This window comes from Aspergillus fischeri, genomic scaffold (assembly GCF_000149645.3).
Source record: "Aspergillus fischeri NRRL 181 1099437636252 genomic scaffold, whole genome shotgun sequence".
Taxonomy (NCBI): Eukaryota; Fungi; Ascomycota; class Eurotiomycetes; order Eurotiales; family Aspergillaceae; genus Aspergillus; species Aspergillus fischeri.
In genome coordinates this window covers 80315-105640 of record NW_001509768.1, presented here as the reverse complement: position 1 = coordinate 105640, position 25326 = coordinate 80315, and the positions used below count along the sequence as shown (strand labels likewise).

At 50.0% G+C, this 25326-nt stretch overlaps 8 protein-coding genes across 8 annotated transcripts, besides 2 other annotated features; 5 read left to right on the top strand and 3 right to left on the bottom strand.

The window, feature by feature from the left end:
- Positions 1-294: 294 nt before the first annotated feature.
- On the top strand, positions 295-3450 carry NFIA_061900 (molybdopterin oxidoreductase family protein; the record flags this gene model as incomplete). The annotated part of the gene is made up of 6 exons (XM_001262925.1): positions 295-443; positions 495-605; positions 652-885; positions 947-1800; positions 1826-2689; positions 2747-3450. 6 exons carry the CDS (start codon positions 295-297, stop codon positions 3448-3450), a joined length of 2916 nt encoding a protein of 971 aa, XP_001262926.1.
- A 384-nt stretch (positions 3451-3834) lies between these two features.
- On the bottom strand, positions 3835-4311 carry NFIA_061890 (uncharacterized protein; the record flags this gene model as incomplete). Its single annotated transcript, XM_001262924.1, has 2 exons — positions 3835-3983; positions 4242-4311. 2 exons carry the CDS (start codon positions 4309-4311, stop codon positions 3835-3837), a joined length of 219 nt encoding a protein of 72 aa, XP_001262925.1.
- Positions 4312-4991: 680 nt separating this feature from the next.
- On the top strand, positions 4992-6136 carry NFIA_061880 (endo-1,4-beta-xylanase; the record flags this gene model as incomplete). Its single annotated transcript, XM_001262923.1, has 2 exons — positions 4992-5216; positions 5282-6136. 2 exons carry the CDS (start codon positions 4992-4994, stop codon positions 6134-6136), a joined length of 1080 nt encoding a protein of 359 aa, XP_001262924.1.
- Positions 6137-9000: 2864 nt separating this feature from the next.
- Positions 9001-12971, top strand: NFIA_061870 (Ankyrin repeat protein; the record flags this gene model as incomplete). Its single annotated transcript, XM_001262922.1, has 5 exons — positions 9001-9108; positions 9175-10309; positions 10414-10713; positions 10787-11015; positions 11081-12971. 5 exons carry the CDS (start codon positions 9001-9003, stop codon positions 12969-12971), a joined length of 3663 nt encoding a protein of 1220 aa, XP_001262923.1.
- A 2492-nt stretch (positions 12972-15463) lies between these two features.
- Positions 15464-16978: a mobile genetic element.
- Positions 16979-17371: 393 nt separating this feature from the next.
- Positions 17372-17415: a microsatellite.
- A 180-nt stretch (positions 17416-17595) lies between these two features.
- NFIA_061860 (putative protein kinase) lies at positions 17596-18652 on the top strand (the record flags this gene model as incomplete). The annotated part of the gene is made up of 2 exons (XM_001262921.1): positions 17596-17640; positions 17834-18652. 2 exons carry the CDS (start codon positions 17596-17598, stop codon positions 18650-18652), a joined length of 864 nt encoding a protein of 287 aa, XP_001262922.1.
- A 1477-nt stretch (positions 18653-20129) lies between these two features.
- Positions 20130-22002, bottom strand: NFIA_061850 (putative general amidase; the record flags this gene model as incomplete). Its single annotated transcript, XM_001262920.1, has 3 exons — positions 20130-20293; positions 20353-21634; positions 21694-22002. 3 exons carry the CDS (start codon positions 22000-22002, stop codon positions 20130-20132), a joined length of 1755 nt encoding a protein of 584 aa, XP_001262921.1.
- A 276-nt stretch (positions 22003-22278) lies between these two features.
- Positions 22279-22962, bottom strand: NFIA_061840 (carboxymuconolactone decarboxylase family protein; the record flags this gene model as incomplete). The annotated part of the gene is made up of 1 exon (XM_001262919.1): positions 22279-22962. One exon carries the CDS (start codon positions 22960-22962, stop codon positions 22279-22281), a length of 684 nt encoding a protein of 227 aa, XP_001262920.1.
- A 645-nt stretch (positions 22963-23607) lies between these two features.
- NFIA_061830 (putative MFS drug efflux transporter) lies at positions 23608-25305 on the top strand (the record flags this gene model as incomplete). Its single annotated transcript, XM_001262918.1, has 1 exon — positions 23608-25305. One exon carries the CDS (start codon positions 23608-23610, stop codon positions 25303-25305), a length of 1698 nt encoding a protein of 565 aa, XP_001262919.1.
- Between the last annotated feature and the right edge of the window lie 21 nt (positions 25306-25326).

Below are 25326 nucleotides of genomic sequence, written 5' to 3'. Positions count from 1 at the left end.
CCTTGGGCCAAACTCTACTTTCCTATTAGGTAAAGATATATCTCCATAATGCTGCGCGAGGGGCCGAAAATGCCGGATCGCTACGTCAGCGGGGTTATAGCAGAGGTCCCTGCGTTGGCTTCATCTTCAATTTCTCCACGCCTTGACCAGAGTCTCGTTATTGATGTACAATGGAGGATTGACTTTGTTTCAAAAGAAGACAAACCCACATTCAACTCTTGACCGTCATTCGCGTGGGTTATTGGCCCATTAAAGCACATTCCCCTTTTGTAGGATCGGCGCAGGCTACACACAATGGCGACTAAAGTATACGAGACGCGAGACTCAATTGCAAATGTATACGGACAGCGCACGCCGTACAAGCACGAGTGGCCGACGCGATGCGATGTACGAACGCTGGAGGAGCCAGAGAAATGGGTGCAGAGTGCTTGTGTGCTGTGCAGGTAAAACCCCTCCTACAGCGGCCGGGATGATGTCTTATTAAATGCTTCTAGTAACGGATGTGGCCTGGATATTGGAGTTAAAAATGGCAAAGTCGTCGGTGTGCGCGGGCGCATCACCGACCGGGTCAACAGGGGAAGACTGGGGCCCAAAGGCCTTCATGGGTAAGCCACCAACAGAGCCTGACAGAGCACTGGCTAACGTCCCCAGCTGGGAATCAATGAACCATCCGGACCGTCTGAAACAACCCCTGATCCGTCGGAATGGACAGCTGGAATCTGCATCCTGGGACGAGGCCATGTCCCTAATTGTGGACAAAACGAAAGACGTTCAAAAACGTCTGACCAACCATGGCATTGGCTTCTACACCACCGGACAGCTGTTCCTGGAGGAATATTATGTCCTTGCTATGATTGGGAAGGCCGGTCTGAATACACTGCACATGTAAGTCGCTTTGATTGTCTTAAGCGCTCTTTTTGTCCAGAAAATGAGCTGACCACTGAAGGGACGGCAACACTCGCCTCTGCACGGCAACGGCGGCTGCCAGTATGCGCGAGTCCTTTGGCAGCGACGGCCAGCCGGGATCATATACAGACATCGACTTCACAAATTGCATCTTCATGGTCGGACATAACATGGCGAACACTCAGACAGTGCTGTGGTCTCGTGTGTTGGATCGCCTGGCTGGACCCGATCCCCCAAAGCTGGTGGTCGTGGATCCTCGAGAATCGGAGACGGCCAGGCACGCGACAGTACACTTGGCGCCAAAGGGTGGAACTAATGTCGCGCTGCTCAATGGATTGCAGCACTTGATATTCAAGAACGGCTGGGTGAACGAGGAGTGGGTGGAACAACACACGGTCGGGCGACAGGAGCTGGAAAAGACAGTGGCCAAATATACTCCAGAATATGTGGAGAACATAACCGGCGTTCCTGCCAATATGCTGAAAGAAGCCGCCGAGATCATCGGCACCAGTGGTAGTCTCCTGTCCACTGCGTTACAGGGAGTCTATCAATCAAACCAGGCCACCGCGGCCGCCTGCCAGATCAACAATATCAACCTCTTGCTGGGACACATTGGCAAGCCAGGGAGTGGTATTCTTCAAATGAACGGCCAACCGACGGCCCAAAATAATCGCGAGACAGGATGTGACGGTGAATATCCTGGATTCCGCAATTTCCAGAACGAGAAACACATGAAGGAGATCGCCGACATCTGGAAGATTGACCTCGTGCATACACCGCACTGGAACGAACCCACCCATATTCAAAATATGCTCAACTATATCGAGGACGGTACCATCCAGATGTTCTGGGTGTCTGGCACTAACCCCCTCGTCAGCCTGCCATCTCTACCGGGTCAGAGATCTTCTCACCAAACCAGAGCTGTTCCTGGTGGTGCAAGATATCTTCATGACCGAGACGGCCGCCATTGCCGATGTCGTCCTCCCTGCGGCACAATGGGGCGAGAAGACGGGATGTTTCACCAACGTCGACCGGACCATGCATTTATCGATGAAGGCTGTAGACCCACCAGGGGAGGCTCGAGCAGATCTTGACATCTGGCTTGACTATGCGAAGCGCATGGAGTTCAAGAACAAATACGGGGAGCCATTGATTCCCTTCACCTCGCCCAAAGAGGTGTTTGATGAATGGAGGAAGATGTCGTTCGGTCGACCCCTCGACTGCAGCCAACTGACATATGAGAAATTGACCGGTGGATCGGGGATCCAGTGGCCATGCACTAAAGAACATCCATATGGCAAAGACCGATTGTTTGATGACGGGAAATTCTTCACGGATACGGACTACTGTGAGAGTTATGGTCATGATCTGGAGACCGGTACCCCGTACACCAGGGCCCAATACCAGGCGATGAACCCTGCTGGCCGGGCCATTCTCAAGTCGGCACATTACAAGCCATCGCTGGAGACCCCAGATGAGGACTATCCTCTCTTGTTGTCCACCGGGCGAAACGTCTTCCACTTTCATACGCGCACCAAAACCGGGAGAGCGAGGCGTCTGCAGCAAGCCGATCCGGAGCCGATTGTGCAGATTTCGGTGGAAGACGCCGAAGCCCTCCATGTCACTGAAGGGGAGATGGTGGTCGTGCGATCGCGACGAGGGAGTGTTGAGCTCCCAGTAAGAATCGGGGGGATCAACGAAGGACATGTTTTCATTCCTTTTCACTTTGGTTATTGGGACGCTACAGACGGGAGAGCACGGGCAGCCAATGAGCTTACAATTGGTAGGTACAATGTCGAGAATACTGACTGACTGGAATACCGCATACTAACGAATGCAGAGCAATGGGACCCGGTTTCCAAACAGCCGATGTTCAAGTCCGGCGCCGTCCGCATTGAAAAGTGTGTCCAACAGGAAGAAGAACGACAAACGATGGCCCTTCGGAGTGTCGAGCAGAAGAAACCAGACGCGGCAAGCAGCGCGGGAGACAATAGCAAGGACAAGAAGCTCATCCGCCGGCTGGAACTCTGGCTGGGAGCAACTGACCAGGCACTAGAGATGCTGCGCGACATGTACGTAGACATGATCCCGCGTTTGGTTCATGATATGGAGATCCAAGGCGGTCTCCAGGTGATGAGACGCATTACCTGTGAGGTTTTGGACCAATTCAAGCCCATTATCGAGCGATATCACGAGAGCCAACAGTACGGTCGCCGGGTGGCCGAGCGCCTACGAGACAGCATCTTCCCTGCGATTGGTGAATCGAACGATCCGTACGAGGCACTGGCAGCGCTGCAGTCACTGGACTTGTTCCTGACCTATATCGAAGGACATCTGACAGCTCTATCTCCTGCGAGTCAGGCACTCTGGGATTGTGATTTCATCGATGCGGTCAAATTTGCCCAGAAGGGTATTCAAAGGCAAAAAGGGTGGGTTAGCCAGCATATCAAAGTGAAAAGCCCACAGACGCTGCTGGTCCCGTCGGCGGCTCCAGAGGAATTAAGTGGAGAGGATTCTCGAATGGCCGGGCAGATTCGTTGTTGATCAGCTTGCCTAATCAAAGGGAATTGGTTGGTTTGGCTGAGTATCAAGGAACTGAGACTTTCCAGTTAAGCGAAACAAAGGCGAAGATTTTAAGGTTTATTGCAGATCCAGATAATAGCTTAGCCACCAGTTTCCTCTGTTTTTTCTCACATATGGTATAGTCATCCAGTATTCAAATCATCGCAGCCGGTCGCTAGCACAGACACCTGAGGCAGATCAAGGTGAAGGCAATGAACCAATTCGTCAGGCATCGAAATGATTGCTCTCCCCAGCATCAACGAGGCAAGCTGAGACAGGAAGTAAGCAAAGAAACGGCCTGGCTGTATTGCAGCGACGATGTAATGTTCACCGACTCTGAAGTCCTTAGGCGTTTTCATCAATTGCTTAATCATCGGTAGCAAGGGACGCAACAATAGACTTCGCTTCATAGATATCGTCAAGCTCGTACGGCTTCAATCCGAAACTGATCATGAATTGGGTCCAGCCACCGTAGCTCTTGACGATGGCCCGCTCGGCTGGGGAAAGTGGGGGCTCTAAGTAAATCGACAGGTTAGCAGACATTCAGTACGTCGATCAGAGCAACACCCACGTACGGAGAGCGTCAGTAGCTGGCATCCTGATGATCGCGGCTTATCGCTGTTGGATAGGATGCAATGGATTCTGGCAACGAGTTCGAAGTGTCTTTGAGCCGAGGAAGTGTGTTGGCGAGGGATCAAAGGGAGCTATGGAGGAATAGTGGGGAGGAGAGCGGAGAGGGCCGGGGGGAACGATTAGTCACGCGGCGTACTCACTTTCATTGGTAGACATCTTGACCGCCCTCGGAGCACGTGGAAACGGTGCCTGAGGAGGAAAAACAAACATCGCAGCTTTAATCCTTGAGGACCACAAGGATGCTGATGGTCCACAACTTTGGATCAATCAAAGATATTTCTCAATCATCTGGAGTTGTATATTCTTTCTTATCCACAAGTTGATGGGATTCCTCGTATTGCCAGCTTTGTATTCTGATTCTGATATCCTACCCCACGATAACACACGGCCGCTACATATTTAGCATGAATCATCCGGCTGAATTCCCGTTTGCCAACTCTCCGGGGTTTTCGAGATGGGTGCAGAATAGTCACATATCGTTGGTGAGAGCTGCCGGTAAAATGCTTGACACTATCAGAAATGAAGAAATCCTTGGACAATCGGCTTTGTCGAATGCTCTCCTCACGAGCTGGCCTCGGCGCGATGCAGTCTAAGGAATCATTGGCTATACCAGCCATAATAGCCTAAAATTCCCCAAGCTACCCCAGAGAACTTGCCTGCATCTAGACAAGGTCATTTCTGTTATTCCTCCGGGGATGAATAGCCCACTCTACAGCCGGGAATTCCAGGCCGGCCGGGTCAAATGCAGGATGCGATGGCTTCAGCTACTATCAATTGCCCCTCCGCTTCGAAGACGTATATAAAGCGCCGTGGACCCCTTGTCTGTCTCAGTTACTGCTCTCGGCAAGTCCAAACAGAGAGCGTAAATAAACTCCCCTTTGCGACTCACAATGCGTTTCTCCCTTGCCGCCACCACTCTCCTCGCTGGCCTCGCCACGGCAGCGCCTTCGAGCAACAAGAACAACGTCAATCTCGATAAGATTGCTCGGCGTAATGGCATGCTTTGGTTCGGGACTGCAGCCGATATCCCTGGTACCTCAGCAACAACTGACAAACCTTATCTGAAAATCCTCCGCAAGCAGTTCGGCGAAATAACTCCCGCAAACGCATTGAAGGTAAGCCAGAGTGAATGGTACACTTTATTTCGTTTTGGCGCTGACAGACGATTCTATTCACGTAGTTCATCTACACCGAGCCCGAGCAGAATGTCTTCAACTTCACTCAAGGCGACTACTTCATGGACTTGGCCGATCGTTATGGTCACAGCGTGCGCTGCCATAACCTCGTCTGGGCCAGCCAAGTGTCCGATTGGGTCACCTCCAGGAATTGGACTGCCACAGAGCTCAAAGGAGTGATGAAGAACCACATCTTCAAGACCGTCCAACATTTTGGCAAGCGCTGCGACGCGTGGGACGTCGTCAATGAAGCTATTAACGGGGATGGGACCTTCTCCTCCAGTGTGTGGTATGACACAATTGGAGAGGAATACTTCTACCTTGCATTCCAGTATGCCCAGGAAGCTCTCGCTCAGATTCACGCCAACAAGGTCAAGCTTTACTATAACGACTATGGCATTGAAAACCCCGGCCCCAAGGCAGATGCTGTTCTGAAGCTAGTCGCCGAGTTACGGAAGCGCGGCATTCGCATTGACGGAGTCGGTCTCGAGTCCCATTTCATCGTCGGCGAGACTCCTTCGCTGGCTGACCAGCTCGCCACCAAGAAGGCTTATATCGAGGCCGGACTTGAGGTCGCCATCACCGAACTTGACATCCGTTTCTCTCAGGCCCCATTCTACACCGCCGAGGCCCAAAAGCAGCAGGCTGCCGACTACTATACTAGTGTCGCCAGTTGCAAGCAGGCCGGACCGCGCTGTGTCGGCGTTGTAGTCTGGGATTTTGATGATGCCTACTCGTGGATTCCAGGTTTCTTTCCGGGACAGGGTGGCGCCTGTCTATACAATGAGACACTCGAGGCGAAGCCGGCCTTCTATGCTGCTGCCGAGGCGCTGCAGAACAAGCCTTGCACTGTATGCTAGACGCTCGTCTAGCGTGAAGACCACCCACTCGTTATTGAGTCGGTTCTTAGCTTGTAATAGCATTTAATAAGAGACAAAGCTCACTGTAAACATTACCAGGGGGGTATTAAGCGTCGTCGGCTATACCTAGGGTTTTGCTATTTGTGGATCCATGCTCAAGATCGACGATTGTCTACAGAAAGGCTATTTACCATATCACATTGGCAATCAAAACTGTTTTGAAGTGATGGTATCGTCTATCTTAAGATGTCTTGAGAGAGCACATTGTTCCTTTACTTCTCTAATTCAACCTGAGTGACACAGGTCATTATCGGCTCATTTCAATCCGCATTGACTATAATTACTCAATCCGATAACTATCACGATGTCTCAAACTGACTACGGAGGATCTCGGGGCGCAATATTAGAGGGGTAGATGGAACATAAATCGCCTGGGGTACGCACGGGAATTGATCCTCTCCCGGTGGTCTTAAACTGCACATGGGCTAAACATATAAAAAGCAAGGCTGAGGCTCTGGAAATAGTGCGATTTTCATTGTGTGGTGATACATATGTGTCTTTGCTAAGCCCAGGAGTACTGAGAGACCTGCTGTGTCCTCGATTCCAGTCCACTCAAAAAGTCAAAATAGACTACAGTCAGGTTAGCAGCGCCTGATGTGAACCCTTAGACTTCAGGGAACAGTAGAGAAGATTTCTCTCATCGTTGTCAGGATCAGGTCGATCCTAACGAATACCTATCAAGCTTTTCCTCTTATCATGTATTGCTCGCGAACTGGCACTCACACTCATCGTATGCGGCCTCATCGTGATTATTGGGCTCACAGTGGATACCGTAGTGGGCTGGCTGCGACGTGGAAAGACAGTTTACAAGCGGGATCAGTGGGCAGTAGAGGAGACATTGGCGCTGCATAAGGCAGCGTATACAAACCTAGGGCTTTGGCAAGACAATGGAGAGGAAATGCCACCAAGTTCAATCCTTTTGAGGATACAGGAATCATACAGGACTCTTGACTCTTCGACGGCCAGATTAGACAATGGTCCCTTCCAGGAATTCAGCATCACCTAGCGGAGCTGTTCTGCCTGGGTTCCAGGGAGGACGAGCTGTTTTGAAATCATTTCCGATTAGATTTCCCGTCCTAAGAGATATAGACCTGTGATCACAAAATAATGCAATGCCTTGTGCGCTGTCTTGTCCGTCCTCCAGCAATAGACAGATGCCTGGGGAGTTCGAGTCTTTTCTTGGGAGGATAAAGCGTGGCATCCACCATTGCGTCCAACAACTCACCAACACCAGCACCTGTGGTAGCAGAACATTCAAAATACCCATGGACTCCGCTTTCAGCCACAAGCTGCATGGTAATTTGATGCCACAAGGCATTCTTTCTTCGTGATGGATCCACAGCATCGCCATCCAGCAAATCAGTTCGACACCCAACCAGAAATACCGCAGGGTTCTTTTGTGGTTTGCAGCACCTATCAGCAATCTCCATGCCTGCTATCATATCATTGATCCTATCACTTATCCCCTCCTCCAGTGGAGAGTCTTGTGCCATTATGTCCAGAGGGAAACAGATCAGAGCAATATCAACAAGGCCCTTCATTATACTCAGGTGCGCACAGTTAACAGCTCCACGGTCCTGTGCATTTTTGGAATCCTCCCAAAATTCAAAACCCTTGGCATATCTGGGATCCTTTGAGTTTGTTTCGATCTGATATATCGTATTTTCAAGCGGAACAGAAGTAATGCCGTTGACGCGATCCTCTACTAGTCTAATCAACGCGGATAGAAGACGAGACTTTCCGCCACAGTCGACCCCGCCGACGACGACTTTCATCCTCTGTGGTGGCATGCCTTGATTTTTCTATATTAGGGCCTGAGCTGGTAAGGAGGAAGGGTCGACGGTGAGTACCTAATATCTTCGTTTCTTGGGTAATGCTGGACCCCGCGGTGCAAGGGTGAGCCGAGCTGGGAAATTGTCTTGCTGAGGCGATCTCGGCTTTTATATTTTTAGGTCCATCTCGTATCCCGAGACCAACCCATAGGTGGACAACACGTTAGAGTGAAAAGAGCAAAGGAGAGGCAATGTTATTGCATGATAATATTGTCTCTTCTTTGAAGCAGGAAATTACAAGGAGAAAGTAGAATCTTTTCTGATGGGAGTGAGAGATATGTTCTTAAAATGTACAGTAGAGCTTCAACCTGTTCATATTGGCTTGTTTCCTCCCGCAAAGTGTGACTGTTTACATTTTAGATGATAGTGATAGGGTGGTTATAAGACATATATATCCGCACTACTTTTCATCGTCTTTGGGAACAGGGTGATATAGTCCCTAGACTATATCTGATGCTTGCCTGAGCCCTGAGGCCTACCAACCAGGTAGCCTAATGATATACTAACCAGGTATATGTCTGACATAACTTAGTAGATAAGCCTTCGGAAAACACAGAAAGCTGATAACCTAGGTATCATGCATGATAGTAATTTAGCTTAAGGCTGGTTGAAGTCACTCAAATCTGTCCTTTGCATTTTGTGCATCTGATTAGTCGCCCATGGGTTGTGGGACGTATGCCATGATTCAATGTGAAGCCTAGACCAGGATACGCTTTCTTTGCTATGTAAACTGCCATAGGAGACAGGGTCAGTTCCAATTATGGGCCACAGACTGTAAGACCTACCATAATCTGCGCTCCCCGGATGCAGGTGTGGCTTCAGCTGAACGGAGGAACCCCGCACCTGTGACCTGCGCAGTTCACCCCTCCTCGTCGCTCTCGTTCTTTCTCGCTCCCATTCTTACTATGAGCTAGCATTCTACCTAGGTCTCCTTCAGCTGTTGTCACACATATAAGAAGGGTAAGATCGCAAATGCCGTCGAGCAATGCTCACCGAAGCTTATCCAAATGGCTCTCCGACCACCTTCATTCAAAGGAGAAAGAAGCAGAGGAGGTGGTCAGAGAGATGGAGGCCACAGAGGTAGGACACGTCCTTGAGTCGCTCAATGCTTGTTCACTGACTTTACTTTTTTCTGTATTATCCTAGATCGGAACAGCCCATCGCGACAAAGATTCTCACCATCCTCTCGTCCTCAATCCAAAGATAGAGAAACTAACTGAAGACGATGCAGCCACAGACTCTTCCAATGACCAAGCGATCATCAAAAACCAAGTTCCTATGAGCGAGCCTTCGTCGGAGCAGGTTCAGGTTCAAGTCTCATTCTGGGACCAGGCTGCCGCAGTTCTTGCGGTGGAAAATGCCGACCTCTATGCGACGCTGGTGGAATACAAAGACCACTCCCACGAGCTCCGAGAATCTTTCGCACAGCCCGAGGGGGAAGAAGAAGAAGAAGAAGTGAAGGGCAATGGCGTAACTAAACCGGTTCGGTCAATTGCTGATATTATCGCCGGGGTGGCTCAGAAGCAGATGGAGGATATGGAACACAGACAGTGGGCACTCCCGGCCAAAGTCAAAGGCAAAGAGACACGCATACGCCCACTCCTAGGGAAGATCCTCGCCTATGCGAGCGGAATAAAGGAAAAGGCAGATAACCTAATCGACCTTGATCCTACGGGGTATGCGAAGCTTGCTTGGCTGCCTTTCAGCCTTGTGCTTGATCTAGCGACGCTCGATATCGAACAATACTATGCGGCCATGGATGCTTTCTCTGATTTATCGCTGCTCGTGTATCGGTACGAAAGTGTCGATAATTTTTACCGGTCGCAGGAAACAGACACGGTCTTCGAACAGCAATTAGTGAAGCTGTACAAAATGGTGCTGGAATGTCAGGTTGCTCTGATCGCCCACTTTAGGCGAAACGGGCTTCTGAAATTCCTCAGAGCCGCTGCCGTAGTGGATGATTGGGAGTCCACGCTTGGGGACATTGAAGAACAAGATAAGCAATGTCAAAGGCTTCTAGTCAAGTACAGGGACAAAGGCCTCGTTTCCATGCAGCAAAATGCACAGAAACTGGTTGCCAGCGTGAACAAGAAAGAAATTAGCAGGGTTTTGAAATGGATTGGCCGTGATCCGTCTGGCCAACGCAAGCTTATTCTCGAGGACGCCAAACTGGATAGTGATTTCGAGAACGCTGGCAGGTGGCTGATTGACGGCGACCTCTTCCAGAAATGGTCATCTGCCGAGCTGCGCGGACTGCAGCCCTTCTGGATCCACGCTCCTGGTGAGCTGCGCCTTTCACCTTATGTCCTTTTTGCTTTCGCTTGCTAAGACTAGTCTTGTTGTGATGAACAGTTGGTTGTGGGAAGACTAGCTTGACGACGCAAGTTATTGAATTCCTCCTAGAGCGTGCCTTTCACAAGGACGACGAACAGGTCGCGTATTTCTACTGCAGCAAGGGAAATGCAGCGGGAAGCCCCGTAGCTGAGATCCTCCGCTCCCTCGTCCGTCAACTAGCGTACTCTCCGAAGGACAAGAAGCTGTATGACGAGATCAATGTTCTCTGGGAAGCCAGAAGCTCGCCGGATACAGATCCTTTAACTCTGAAAGAGTGCAAGCAGATACTGATACAGCTGCTCGGCCGCCCTGACTCAGCGGCCACTTTGCTCATCGACGCGCTGGATGAATGTGAGAAGCCACGACAGCTTCTCAGAACTCAAGGAGATAGATACTGCGCTCCGTGACCTAAAACAGAAAACAGGCACAGCCAGGGTGTTCATGTCCAGCAGAGACGATGTAGATGTCACCAGGACTTTGATAACTTGTGAGTCCGTGAATATTGAGCCTGCGTCTGTTGCCGGTGACTTCCAAGTTTTTGTCAAGAAGTACGTCGAGACCGAATGCCAACGCGGTCACGAACTTGGAGAGCAACACAACCTTGCCATTCGAGAGCGCTTGATACGTTCAGTAACAGACTTGGGACAAGGGGGGTAAGTACCAGTCTTCTTCCAGTTCCATATATGTACGCTCTGTACTGACAAATCATGGATGCTAGTTTCAAGTGGGCCCAGCTGCAACTTGAATACCTCCTGGACCAGGATCCCTTCAACCCACGAGATTTAGAAAACCGCATATCCAGATTGGAAAGCGGACAAGGGAAGCCCGTGCTGAACGACGCATACGACCAGCTCTACAGACGGAAGACCGGCGAAGACCAAGGCGCAATCACCCACGCCGGGCGTGACCTACAACGTATATTGCATTGGGTTCTCGCCTGCAAAATTGAACCGAAAATTTCACTCGTCATCGAGGCGCTGCAACGCGACAATGACCCCCATGGACATGGTCAAGGTCAATGTGCTGGCCACGTTGATGTTGCCTATATCCTGCGCGTGGCGAGCAATTTTCTAGTGCTGGACGACGAGCACATCCTCCAGTTTGCTCACCTTTCTGTAACGGAATATCTCCAGATTGCGCGGGCAGCGGAGTACTCCAATATCCACGCACACTTCACCATTTCCAACTCCTGTTTGCTCTACATTAACAACTGTCCAGATTCTCAGGACATACCTGCTCCTAGCCAGTACATAGAAGATCTTACTTTTCCGCAGTATGTTCTGAAGCATTGGTGCTTCCACTGCGCGGAGATCGGCGATGAAGGAAGAAAACGCGGAGAGTTGGGTCAGAGGCTGGCCAGGCTGCTGCAGGTTGCACCTGTTGGAGCAACATTTATGACTTTCGTCACGAAGCTGCTTGCTTGGGACCCGCAGCCAGATTTCTCCAATGAAACCTGGATGTGGGTCTCTGAGCCGCCAAACCCTTTCTTCCTTGCCTGTCTCTGGGGCTACCAGGAGGTAGTTGACTCGGCCATAGAGCAGGACCCTGGGATAGTGCATCTCCGGACACGCGGCGAGTTTACAGGTCTTCATCTTGCTGCTTCCAGATGCAAAGACCGAGTAGCCGAGCGGCTTATGCGTGCTGGTGCTGATGTGAATGCAACGGCCAGAGAAAGATATGAAACACCTTTGTATATCGCTGCCAAGGCAAATTCTGTCAGGGTCATTGAGTTATTATTCCAGAGTAATGATCTTGACGTTAATGGAGACGCAGGAGGGAGATGTCCACTCGTTGAGGCAGCCTTCCGGGGGTCCACTGGAGCGGTCGAGGCCCTGCTCAAGCATAGCAGAATCGATGTCAACAGAAATATTTGGGTGACCCCTCTGGGTGCGGCCGTTTTTGAAGAGCACTTTGACGTTGTTGCTCTTCTGATCAAGGATCCCAGGGTCGACGTGAACATGGACATGGGATTTGGTGTGGTGTTACCACATAGTCTCATTGCTCGTCGGAATGCAGATTGTGTACGGCTGTTGGTCCAGATTCGGCCGGACCTTGATATAAACAAGGTTGACAAGTCATTCTGCACGGCGATCTACAGCGACCTTGTGTATGGGAATGGCGAGTTCGCCAAAATAATCCTTGAAAACCGCGACGACGTTATTGTCAATTTAGAAGACGACAGTTCCAGGTCCTCTTGTGATGATGATGATTATGTCCCTTACTATGGGTCCACGATTCTCCACGCAGCCGTGTGGAATAACCACTTAGAGGTCGTGAAGCTCCTACTTGGAAAGTTCAAAGATAGCTTGAACCCCAACATACAGGAACGACGCGGAAATACGGCGCTGCACTACGCTGTATATATGTGTTGCATTGAAGCTCTCGAAATGTTGCTCGACAACTCGAACATCAACCTCGATATAACAAATTATGCAGGATTGACGGCGCTGCAGGAAGCAGTTGGTCTGGGCAATCTTAAACCTACTCGACTTCTGCTTCACCATGGGGCTGACAAGCATATGGCTGAGAATGGCTCAACGGCTGAGCAAATGGCGAGGGACAAGGGACACATTGAGGTTGCTAACCTTCTACAAGGGTGGGCAGGATAAGACATTATGTGAAAGTTAGAGTGTTAAGCTAGCACAATCAATTTATTTTGCAGTAGAGTGGGATGTCGTCAGTTGTCAGGTTATGATCGCATCGTTTCAAGATATAGTAGGGCACATGTATCGGAGGTTCGCGTCCATCGTGTAAACTTGAATACAATTGTTGGTTTGTCTGGTTATCTTCCGATTTATCTCCTGCTATCTTCACCTGTTCTTCTAAAGGTATGAGAGTAATTTCTAATGTCATGGGCTAGAAGCCTTAGAAACCTATAACCTAGGTTTAGATGGTAAGAAATTGCTAAGGAAGGAATCTGACTAGGCCACACCTGCTATTGGCACGACTTTGCGACACTATCGTGACAGAGCAGTTGAAACAGAAGTTCGCTCCCACTTTTACAAAAGTAAGCTGGTGCATGAATACTGCTCTAGCTGCATCTTGGCTTGCTGTACGAAGCCTGAAGTCGTAACGCGGCTAGTCAAACCCTGGTTTTAGGTCTAGATCTGCCACTAGGAAGGACGCTGAATGGAGAAATTGTCATTGGCTTTGTAGTTATCAGTTGCCAACTCAGCGTGAGTCATGTTGCCTTCATTCTCACCTCAACAGCCACTTGCTATACATAGTAGACGGTCCATTATCCGCATTGGTCCTTCTCCATGATCCTACATCGCCGCGGGTTCACAGGCCGAATCTTTCCATACATCCAAAGCCCAGAATTATGGCGCTCCGCTGCTTGGAGGGGTGGTGTTTGCAATACGATCTTCTTTCTACGTACCGCTTCACTTGAAATGTTTACTAAGTCCTTCTGGACGGCAGAGGCCTATCCGTCCACGCCAAAATTAACTATCCGTTACGACCCACCACATAGGCAATGGATGAGACCTCATGAGGCTGGCTGAGTTTACCCACTAAGCTGAAGGGTTGACGATGAGGTGTGTCCATGTGACTATTATGAGCCTTAGTTCCCAGCTGGTGCGAGCAAGCTGTGGACCTGTAACCAATAAAAGTGAAGACTCCTCGGCAAATAGGGATAAATTCCCTCTTCCTTAGTCTCGTCTTTAACATGTTGGCTTACCTGTAGTTCCTGATTGGCCATATCGTTTCTGGTTACTTCCAATACCGAGCAGACATCGGCGTGTCCTTTTCTCAAGGAATGCAGCGAAGCCAAAAAGATCACATAGCAAACAACAAGCATGCTGCTCCGACTATAAAATGGTGCGTATTATCTCAGGCTGTCTTGAAGCTTAATATATTTCATCTCTGGTCTCCCGAGAATATACTTAACGTCGACAGGCACCCTGAGGTGGGATTATTGGAACACACTTGCTCCACACACACATTTTCCCAAAATTAAAACCCTGTTATATTCTGGAGATTTGGAAAACATGAAATCCTTCTTAATCTTCGTTGCATCCATGACTACGGCGGCAATGGCTGCTCCTTTCCAAGATATTATAACGAATGTCCCAGCACGATGCGTAAGTGCTAACCTTCAACAAAATCACATTTATGCATGTAAGGGCTAAGGTTACGTCCTTTAATAGGTGACTGGTGCTATAGGCAGCATATCATTCCGAGGGACATGGCACCGTATTTGTGATTGTCCTAATGGACATGACATTGGCGACTTTTGGATCTGTCAATAAGGGCTAATGTGCCCCTGCCGTCTATCGAGTCTGAAGGTTGCTCGTCCGTCGAGATATCACTTTTGCTCTCGAGCAGTTTCTTCCTACACTGAATGCAAATGCAGTTATTGGTTGGTCTCGTTCTGAGCAGCGTGGCTTTATGGATGGATACTTTCCTGCATTTAAATGGTTACTAGTGTTTTAGGAAAGGAAGGTCTCCGCATGGCCGCTTATGCCACATACAGTAATTTCTTTTTGAGCCTGTGTGCTCACGTTGTGCTGCGCCTCGCTGTCAGATCCTACTTAGACCAGGTCACCAAGACCGAATGTTATGAAAAGGGGATTGGATTCCGCCAACCCCAACCATCAACCCAGGTACGAACCATGTTATCCGCAACGGTTGTGGTTGAGGTGCTTCCCTATTGTAAGGTTGAGCCATTCTCATAAAGCAGCGATTGACAGCGCGGAAAGGCCACAGTTTCTGGCGCAAAAGCCATGCACAACCTCACCCAGACTTACTCCGTACAGTAATCTTAAAGAGGTAATGTCGGATGCAAATCGGCCTGATACAGCCGCTGTTGAAAAGAATAATACTGTATTGATTTATGAATCACTTGTAGCAGGCAGGGCCTGCTGGGCGCTTAGGCTGTTCAGCCCTTGTGAAGTTATATCTAAACTGGACACCAGCTGCTGGTTATATGACTTTATACTAATTAATATAGCAATCTGCTTTATTATATAATCTATAAACTACTTAACGTAATCCACGGCCGAGTGACGAATACGACCGAGTGACGAGTTTTCGTCGCACCCATCAAAATACTCAAACCAACATTCAACAACGCGTCAGATTTTCATTATGCTCATACAAAATGCCCTTATCCCAAGAAAACCGCATGCAAATGGCTATCTCTGCCTATAAAACGCAAAAAATTAAATCAAAATTGAAAGCTGCTGAAGTATTTGGCGTATCTGAGGCTACCCTTCGCCGTCAGCTTAAAGGAACAAAACCACGCGTAGAAACACGCGCTAATGGCCATAAATTAATAGCTATTGAAGAGGAGGTCCTTGTGAAGAGAGTGCTAGATGCAGATAAGCGAGGCTTTTCAATTCGGCCAGAGTTTCTGCGTGGAATGGCGCAGATTTTACTTCGTGAACGCTCCTAAGATTCTACCGCAGTGCTTGGAGTTAACTGGGCCTATTCCTTTGTTAAACGCCGTCCTGAATTACGTGCAAGATATAATCAGAGAATTACATATCAGCGTGCAAAGCAGGAGGATCCAAAGGTTATAAAACAGTGGTTTGAAACTGTACATGGAGCTATTCAGGAACATGGCATCCATGAAGATGATATCTGGAACTTTGATGAAACTGGCTTTGCAATGGGACTCTGTACAACATCCAAGGTTATTACTGCAGTGGATCGCAGTGAGAGACCCTGTACAGTTATTCAAGGGAATCGTGAATGGGTTACAATCATTGAATGTGTGAGCTCAAAGGGGGTTTCTATACCACCAGTGGTCATCTTGAAGGGGAAGGAGCAACACGCTACCTGGTATCAAGAACCAGCAGTTCCTCAAACCTGGTCAATTGCAAAGAGTGACAATGGCTGGACAACTGATATAATAGGCCTTTGCTGGCTTAAGGAGGTGTTTGAGCCACACTCGCGGCAGAGTTCAACTGGTGCAAAGAGATTGCTTATTCTTGATGGCCATTCTAGCCACCAGACTGCAGAATTTGATGCTTTCTGCAAGGAAAATGCAATCATTTGCCTTTGCATGCCACCTCATACTTCCCACCTTCTACAGCCACTGGATGTTGGCGTTTTTGGCCCGCTAAAACGCGCATATGGGAAGTTAGTTGAAGGAATGATGGTCGCAGGAAACAACCATATTGACAAAGAAGACTTTCTGCACCTATATCCGCCTGCGCGTGAAAAAGTCTTTAATCAAAAGAATATATGCAGTGGCTTTGCAGGTGCTGGTCTTAAACCATTTGATCAGGACTAAGTGCTTGAAAAGATCACTTTTCAACTTTGTACACCAACACCACCACTTCTTGTCGAAGGCTCAATCTCTTCTGCTTTCCAAACACCTCAGAATCCTCGGCAGCTAGATCACAAGGTCCGCAGCCTGCAGAGAAGTCTTCAGAAAAGGAAGCTTTCTAGCAGCCCAGTATCACATATTCAACATCTTGAAAAGGCAGCTCAAATGGCGATGAATATGAACCTTCTTCTGCAACAAGAAATTAAGGTTCTACGGGCTGAAAATGAGCGGAAGATCGGAAAGAAGGCAAGAAGGCGTGCTAATCTAGGTGATGATATCCTTTTATCTGTACAGGAAGGTCAAAATCGCGTTCAGCAGCTTGATATACCACAGAATGAGCAGGTTGATGAGTCTGCACCTGCCCCTCGCCAGCGAGCTCCACCGCGCTGTAGTGGCTGTTGGTCCATTGGACATATAATAAGAACTTGTCCTAATAAATAGCTTTTTAATTAATTACTATATAATCTAATTTAATATATTTTGCTGTTGGAAAGCTTCAGAAACAGTATGGGTGCGACGAAAACTCGTCACTCGGTCGTATTCGTCACTCGGCCGTGGATTACGTTATATACTTCTTTTTATATTTAGCTGCCGCAGGCCCGCAGGCCCGCAGCCCTAGCTAGATTTCTTCTTTAGTGATTTCTTCCTATCTAAACCTAGGTTATAGGTTTCTAAGGCTTCTAGCCTATGATATTAGAAATTAGAAATTACTTACATCTTTAGAAGAATAAATAAACTAGATAAACCAGATGAATGAACTAATAGAACTAGAAGAATGAGTGAACTAGATAAACTAGATACTGACTAATATAACACGACGGCAACTTAGTTGTTCCACCTCTGAGAAGCCCGGATTCCGGCCGAACCTGGCAGAAAATCACGTGACAGGCACCCTTTTACACGAGAATTGCGACGCGGTCTTCGTCAAAGCAGCATCACCGACAACGGCCCCGTTTCAAATGGCTTTTATGCTCTTGACGCAGACACTGCGGCGATTCCTGTCAGTATGTTATCGTCTCAAGGACTGGATGGAGATTACGTTGATTTATCCTTTGTCACGCCTGATCCACTGGCCCACTTGTCACGATATTGAGGCGGTATACGTCGAGCGTCCCTTTCTATCGCAAGAGCTTCCTGACCAACTTTCAATAGGGACCTTAATACGATTACGAAGCAAGTGAAACTGGACACGGAAAGGTTGAAACCATTAGCAGAGATGCTCAAGGACAATTTATCTCTGGTGGGCTAACTGGGATTGTGGAACTCCTTGGTGATGGTACGGTCCTCAAATCGCCATTTCCTGACGCTGAAATGGAAAACCACATCCTGGACATTGCCAAAGAAGCCAGTATCTATCATCGCGTTGGCCCACATGAAAGGCTGGTACGGATATTGGGTCACTCCAGGGACGGCCTCATTCTTGAGTACATGAAAAACGGTGATCTCAAAACATATATTCAAACTCAAAGCTCGATTCCGATGAGCCTGAAGTTGAAGTGGGCATACCAAATTGCGGAAGCCGTCTCTCTCCTGCATAGTAACGGCATAATCCACTGCGACATCAAACCGCGAAATTTCCTCTTGGACGCGGCTCTCAATATCAAAATTATTGACTTCTCTGGCTCTTCGCTAGACGGATCCAAACCGGCCTCTGGTGAGGGAACTCGATTCTATCTTCCGCGGCATTGGAGAGAACCACCTACTGTGGCTACGGATCTGTTTGCACTCGGGTCGACTCTTTACGAGGTTTTTCAAGAAACCAGCCCCTACGAGGAGATCCCTAGCGATCAAGTGGAAGTACTTTTCAAGAGAAAGGAGTTCCCTAATGTTTCTGCTATTCCATGCGGAAAGATCATCAAGCAGTGTTGGTTGTCCCAAGTCGATTCAGCCGAACAGGTGCAGGCTTTCATCCGAGATACAATTCACAGCAAGCTCAACGCCGACTGTACCCCTCATCTCGATGGTTTGGACATTGCTCAGGGTATAGATCGACCAGTTTTGCGCCATAGCCCTTGAGCCGACATCGTTCCTCGGAAATGATGCGAGCATGGATGTTGTGGGACAATTCGGTTGATAGAATAATGTCCATCTTGCTGTCAAGGAGATATACCGGATCCGTCAGATCGATATGGTCACACCACTTGATGGTGACCTGGGGGCTTGGAGAGTGCCCGAAAACAACGTCGCCATCGGGACTGCCCTTCAACAATACAGTAAGACCCAAGATATAATGCGCCCATACTACCAGGCGAACCAACCCAGCCTGGTTGGGAACGGCCATGTGTCGATCCCCTGGGAAGGCTTGAACTAAGCATAAATAATCCATCGCAGCAAGGAGCAAATTTGGAGTGAGTACTCTCCATTGCAACTCATCAACCCTGGTCTTGTTGGCCATGGATGTACAAGTTTCGGGAAGCTGGGCCTCCACCCAGCCGATATATAGGTCCCATGGAAAGCTGCTGGTCTGCGATGCACGTACACGAAGAAACTCACAAACGCCTTCGTAATTTGCTGGGTTTGAGTCGGGCGCACCTAGGCGATGACGTTCATTGAGGCAGGCAACTAAATTTGTGGACAGCGTCGTCCGCTCGTGCATGGACCCAACAAATGAGAGTCGAATAATTGTTGATAGATAATGCGACTCCTTCAGCGCTCGAAGTACTGTAGGTCCAGAGCCAGAAGCCAGCCTTATTTCACTGGATGGGTATATCTCTTCAAATCCAGGTGCAATTACAGCGCTTCTGAAGAGCCTCTCCAGTTTTATATCTATTTCCGCTCTCCCAAAGACAGTCGCAAGGTCTTCTTCGAGAAGGAAGTCGGATCCTGTTTTTTCGAGCTCCCTGATTTGCCGAAGTATGGGGTCGGGGACGACAGAGAGAGCCCGCGGACAGGAGGGAGTTTGGTGAGCTCGTCAGATAGCTGGAAAGAAGTTGGTCGAGACATGGAAACATGATGTGTCTTCGTATGAATCTCGTTACGTGTGAGTGAACCACTTGCTGGTAAAAGAGATGAATGGAACTGTGGGCTAGTTGTAGTCTTGTACTTCTGTTGCCTGAATTACGAGAAGCATCTCATTGGCCTTGTCAGTTACATCGTAGGTATGACAGGCACTCGGAGAAGGAATCTGCTTGGTGCTTGCCAGGCTGTCGCTCAAACAAGAGAAGATCAGGCAGCTATGCTGAAACAGCCTATCTTGGCCATGAAACGCCAGAGCCTAAGCAGGTAACTCCCTGCGGAAAGCAGGCTTCGTGGAATCACTGATAACGAATATTAGTTCGACTGCTTTCCCAGTGCTCTACATATATCATGGAACACATGTTGTCTGCGTTGCCCTGTGCTAGTCAAAGTACAGTTGCTAGATTTGTCAGGAACCAAGATACAGGCGAATGTGTAATAAGCGCTAACAAACAGCCGTGATTGAATTGAAACCTGTGGCATATAGGAAACGCACATGCAGGTTGATGGATACAGATCGCGATGTGTGAGAGGTATGTTATGATCTGGAATTTGACCACGTCGGTCCTTTTTGCGATCGTATGGCTTGATCGATGATTTCCATGGCTTGGAATAGTTCATAGTCATGTTGTTTCGGCGTGACCACCTGGATGCTCAAAGGCGAGTCCAGATATACGCGGCGGTCGACAGGTTTTGCCTGCCCTGTAGCACTCAGTCAGCCACGAACATTTCTACCGTATGAAGCAATAGGTCTGGCATACACAGATCGCGGTTTACTCTATCCCAGCTTCCCAGTTCCGGCGAATCCATACCATTGCCGCTGTCGAGATCAGATTCCGTGAGATTGCGAACCGGGATCGTCCCAGCTGGGTAGTCCAGAAGAACAAAACTGGCCGTGTAGCCGATGGCATTGAACCGATCAATCTCGGGCACAGGATGAGGGGCGACGGGAGTAATAATTGCATCGATCCGGTTCGTGCAATCCCCATCCACTGCCCACATCCCGAGTAACTCCTTCTCAATATCAGATCTCTGCTCTTGTAATTGGGCCAGCTGCTCCAGGGTCAATGCCTCCCTCCGTTTCATTCTCTCCTGTAGCCACGGGATCAGTGGCTCCGAGGTGCTCTGAAGGAGATCCAGCAGGCTCCCCCCACCGTCAGCGCCCATCAGCCGCCCTGCGATCCCCTGACATTTCCTCAAGGCTGGTGGCACTGGGACGTCAACTACCCGGACACCAGGAGTACGACGGAGAGAATCGGCCACTTCGTCCAAGACTCGAGCAATGGGAGGAAGAGGCGTGACTAGACTGTCCGTTCTCAGTACCCCGACGGTAAACTCTCGTGTCTGCCTATCCGACACCGGAGACTCGCTCTCCCACCGGCTGGGGATGCAATCCTCGCCAAACCGCTCCGCTATGGGTACAATCTCTGCCAGGACGGTCCCCAAATCTGCCACTGACCGCGCCAGAGGTCCGGCAACGCCCTGGAGCGAAACCCGACCGAGGCCCGGTGGCTGACCGGTCACCACCCCACCGAATGGAATCCGGCCGACACTCGGTTTGAATCCGTACAGGCCGGTGCACATCGCAGGCACGCGGATACTGCCTCCGATATCAGTACCAAACCCAACCATGGACCCGCGCATCGCGACGAGGGCTGCCTCGCCACCGGAGCTGCCGCCCACTGTAAGCTGGTGGTTGAGCGGGTTCAAGGTGCGGCCGAAGACGTGGTTGTAGCTGTCTGGGGCCGCCATGCCTTGCGATACATTCGTCTTGGCAATGATCACTGCGCCTAGTGAGAGTAGCATTTTGACCAGCCGCGCATGAAAGGTTGAAGGTTTGAACGCCAGCGCGGTCAGGCCGATGCATGAGTCGACACCCTTAATTCGGAAACAGTCCTTGACGGAGACGGGAAGTCCGTGGAGAGGGCCGACGGGCTTCCCTGTGCGCTGGAGAATGCTGTCCAGTTGTTGGGCCCGTTGTATGGCGCTTGGAAATAGGGGCTCGGTCAAACAGCGTGTAACTTGGTGCGCAATGGCCGCTCGCTAGCATGACGGACGTGCACACATGTTTAGCGACATCCACGTTGACCAGGGCAACCAACCTTGGAAAATGCCCTCACGACGTCCTCCGCGCTTAGCGTTCCCTGGCGCATCTGGGCCAAAAGACCCCGGACGTCCCAATCCTCGGTGATGCTGAGCTCGTTTGGGGTCAACAGGCCTGACCTTCGTGGAATATCCATCACATTCTCTCTCGGGTATGCTTGGCTACGTGTGACGGCTATTGGCGGAGAAAGCATGCCGGCGGGAATCAGACCAGCTGGGAGTCTCCATTCCGTGGGGATGCCAGAGTCCAGCTGAGCTTGTTTGCGCCGTGCAACTTCCAGATATGCTGGCTCCGACGATTGAGTCATGTTTATCACTTGTGTACATACACGAGTAGGTGGGCAGAGAGTAGTGACGGGGGCGGGCGCTATTATATAAAGGTGTGCGCCATCAAACCACTAACCAAAAAGGTGTCTAGCTGGCCTTTTCTAGCCAGTAAAATACTAGAATGATAGGCATATAATGATGCGCGAGTATAAAAAGAACAAGGCTAGCAATGATTCTTTCTGTACTTACATCAAGCATCATTCTGATTGTGCATCGTGCATGGACCCGAGTCATAGGAAGATTGGAGTCTCTATTATTTATTCTAACCGCTGCTCGACGCTAACTGGCTGTAAATCACTGCTGTTCTTGGTGATTTTCTCCACAATCGACTGGTTCAAATGGGGAATGGGTTTGTCTTTCTGGACCCGGACGCCTCGGGTTATGCGTGCGATCATGGAATAGAACCCCAAGACGATGAACACCTCGACGATCTCGTCGTCCGTCATCAAAGACTTTGCCCAAGCAATTGTTTCTTCCGTGTTGGTCCAGGTGGCCACCGACTCGTCCACCAGAGTGATGATACACTGCTGTCGCTCAGACCAAATACCCATGGCGAACAGCTCTTCCGATTTCAACCCCTTCCGCAGGGCTTCGATCCTCTCGTCGCCCATGCCGTGAACGCGCGACACGGGCTCATTGATGCCAAATAGATATTCAGCACCAACAGTGCCAGCCATGCGGAGAACAACCAGCTGGTAGTCAAGAATTTGGATCGTGCGTGTCTTGCCGTCTAATAGCGCATTGAGGGTGTCCAGGATCGGAGGGAACAGACCGGGGGACCGCGCGAACAGGCGAAAGACGTTGCGATCAATTGGAAACGCCCTCAGTAACGCTGCATTCCCCTCATGCACGGGATCCGGGTTATGGATATCAATCCCGTGGACCAGGGGGTGGGAGGTTGGGGGCTGGCTCGCCGGCGCGGATTCCGTTGCTTGAGTCATCATCAGAGTAGTGGCAATATTCAGTGCTAGAGAGGACAGGAACTGATGAGTCTGAAGCAGTCGGTCAATTGGATGGGACTCTGTGGTATACCGTTGGTGGTCGTATCATGCTGGGCGAGACGGCTTGAAACGAGATAAGTATATAACCGGAAATCTGTCTGAATAGCGTTCCCGAGTATCATCCACGCCCATTTCTCTTGGCCCAGATCGTCTTTCTCCAAGCATGAAGCCTGACTTTGGTTGGCTGCTCTCCTGCATGACTTTACTTTAGTCTCGGCGGCAACGCTAATCCGCGCGCAGTGGATTTAGTCGTCTCACTCTTCACGTCTGCGCGGCAACGCTAATGGACTCCCCTGTCAGTGTTAGACGAGTGTGTTTAATAATAATAATTCCAAAGACAGGTCAATTGAGCCCAGAGTGATTAATCATGCTGACAAATGGGTTCAACCGTGGTGATCGCTCGGCTGACAAGGAATTTGCCCTGCCGCCCATCTTAAGATCCAGTATTCCAATGCCGTTTCATGAATCCAGTCGAGATCAATATAGACAAAAGTGCTATCCTGAGCATTTTGGACAGTTTCTGTTGGGCATTTGACCTTCCGTTCTCGGATGCCTAAACAGATCCTGTCTTCCATGTCGGATACAATGGCGACAGACAACAAACCTGCAAGCCTTGCGAGCAAGGACAGCAACCTCTCTCCTACAGAACGTGAGGTTTCGGAAAAGGCAATCTCGATGGACTCGGATCCTGAAGCACAGCGAGGAGGAGATGCTGTGCCAGAGGATCCCAAGTCTCCCCCACGAGAGATCACCGGTTGGAAATGGTTCCTGGTCGTGTTGTCCATTTACAGCTCGCAATTCCTCTTCGCCCTCGACAACACCATTGTGGCCAACGTGCAACCCGTCATTGTGGGCCATTTCAACTCGGTCGAAAAGCTCCCATGGATCAGCGTCGCCTTCCTGATTGGCGCGGCCGGGACGAATCTGATCTGGGGCAAAGTCTTTGGTCAGTTCAACGCAAAATGGACTTATATCCTGTCGGTTTTTGTCTTTGAAGTCGGATCAGCCGTCTGTGGCGCTGCGCCAAACATGAACGCCTTGATCATTGGCCGTGCCATCTGTGGTGTTTCGGGATCGGGCATGTATGTCGGACTCATGACCCTCCTGGCGGCCACAACCACCATCCAGGAGCGACCCTTGTATGTTGGTGGAGGAGGCTTCATCTGGGGTGTCGGCACTGTCCTGGGCCCTATCATCGGCGGAGCGTTTACCGACTCGTCTGCCGGCTGGCGGTGGGCGTTCTACATCAACCTCTGCGTCGGCGCCGTCTGTGCCCCAGTCTATCTCTTCTTGCTTCCCAACAAGGATCCCCGTCCGGGAGTCAGTCTGCGTGAGCGCGCCAACACCATGGACCATATTGGAGGTATCCTTACCATCGGCGCCATGGTGACGGGAGTCATGGCCGTGTCGTTCGGTGGTGTGATGTATCCATGGAATTCAGGCCGGATCATTGGTCTCTTCTGTTGCTCTGGGGTACTATTCATTCTGCTCGGCATACAGCAGGTCTTCACTATCTACACAAGTGTCGCCCACCGAGTGCTTCCTGTCGAGTTCTTCAAGAGTCGGACTGTGTTGATTCTGTTCGCTGCAACTGCCGCCGGTGGAACCGCCATTTTCGTCCCTGTCTACATGGCCCCGCTGTATTTCCAGTTCACCCGCGGCGACTCGACCCTGGAGTCCGGCGTCCGGTTGCTGCCGTTTATCATTCTGATGATCGTCGCGGTCATGGCCAACGGCGCGCTCCTCTCCAAATTTGGGATGTACATGCCGTGGTACCTTGTCGGAGGCATTCTGGTGGTCATCGGCGGCGCCCTGATGTACACCGTCGGCCTCACCACATCGGTGGCACATGTGTATGGCTATACCATCCTCATTGGTGTTGGCGTGGGTTTCTTTGCCCAAGCATCATTCTCCGTCGCGCAAGCCACCGTGGCCCCGGAGCTGGTTCCTTCTGCTGTCGGTTTTATTTCGTTGGCCCAGATTACGGGCATCACTCTGGCCCTCGCCATCGCCAACGCAGTGTTTTTCAACGAAAGTGTGAGGTCCTTGAAGACGATTCTACCTGGAGTGGATCCCGAGCGAATTAAGGATACGATTTCAGGCACCCAGTCGGAGTTTTTCCAGAGCCTCGTGCCAGGCGTCCGCGAGCAGGTCCTGGAAGCGCTTGTGGACGCCCTCAGCAAGTCTTATATCCTGGTCATGGCTGCTGGTGCGTTGGTGGCTGTGCTGAGTCTTTTGATGAAGCGCGAGAAGTTGTTTCTTGCTCCATCCGGAGGATCCTGATTTTGGCAAACCACGAATCTC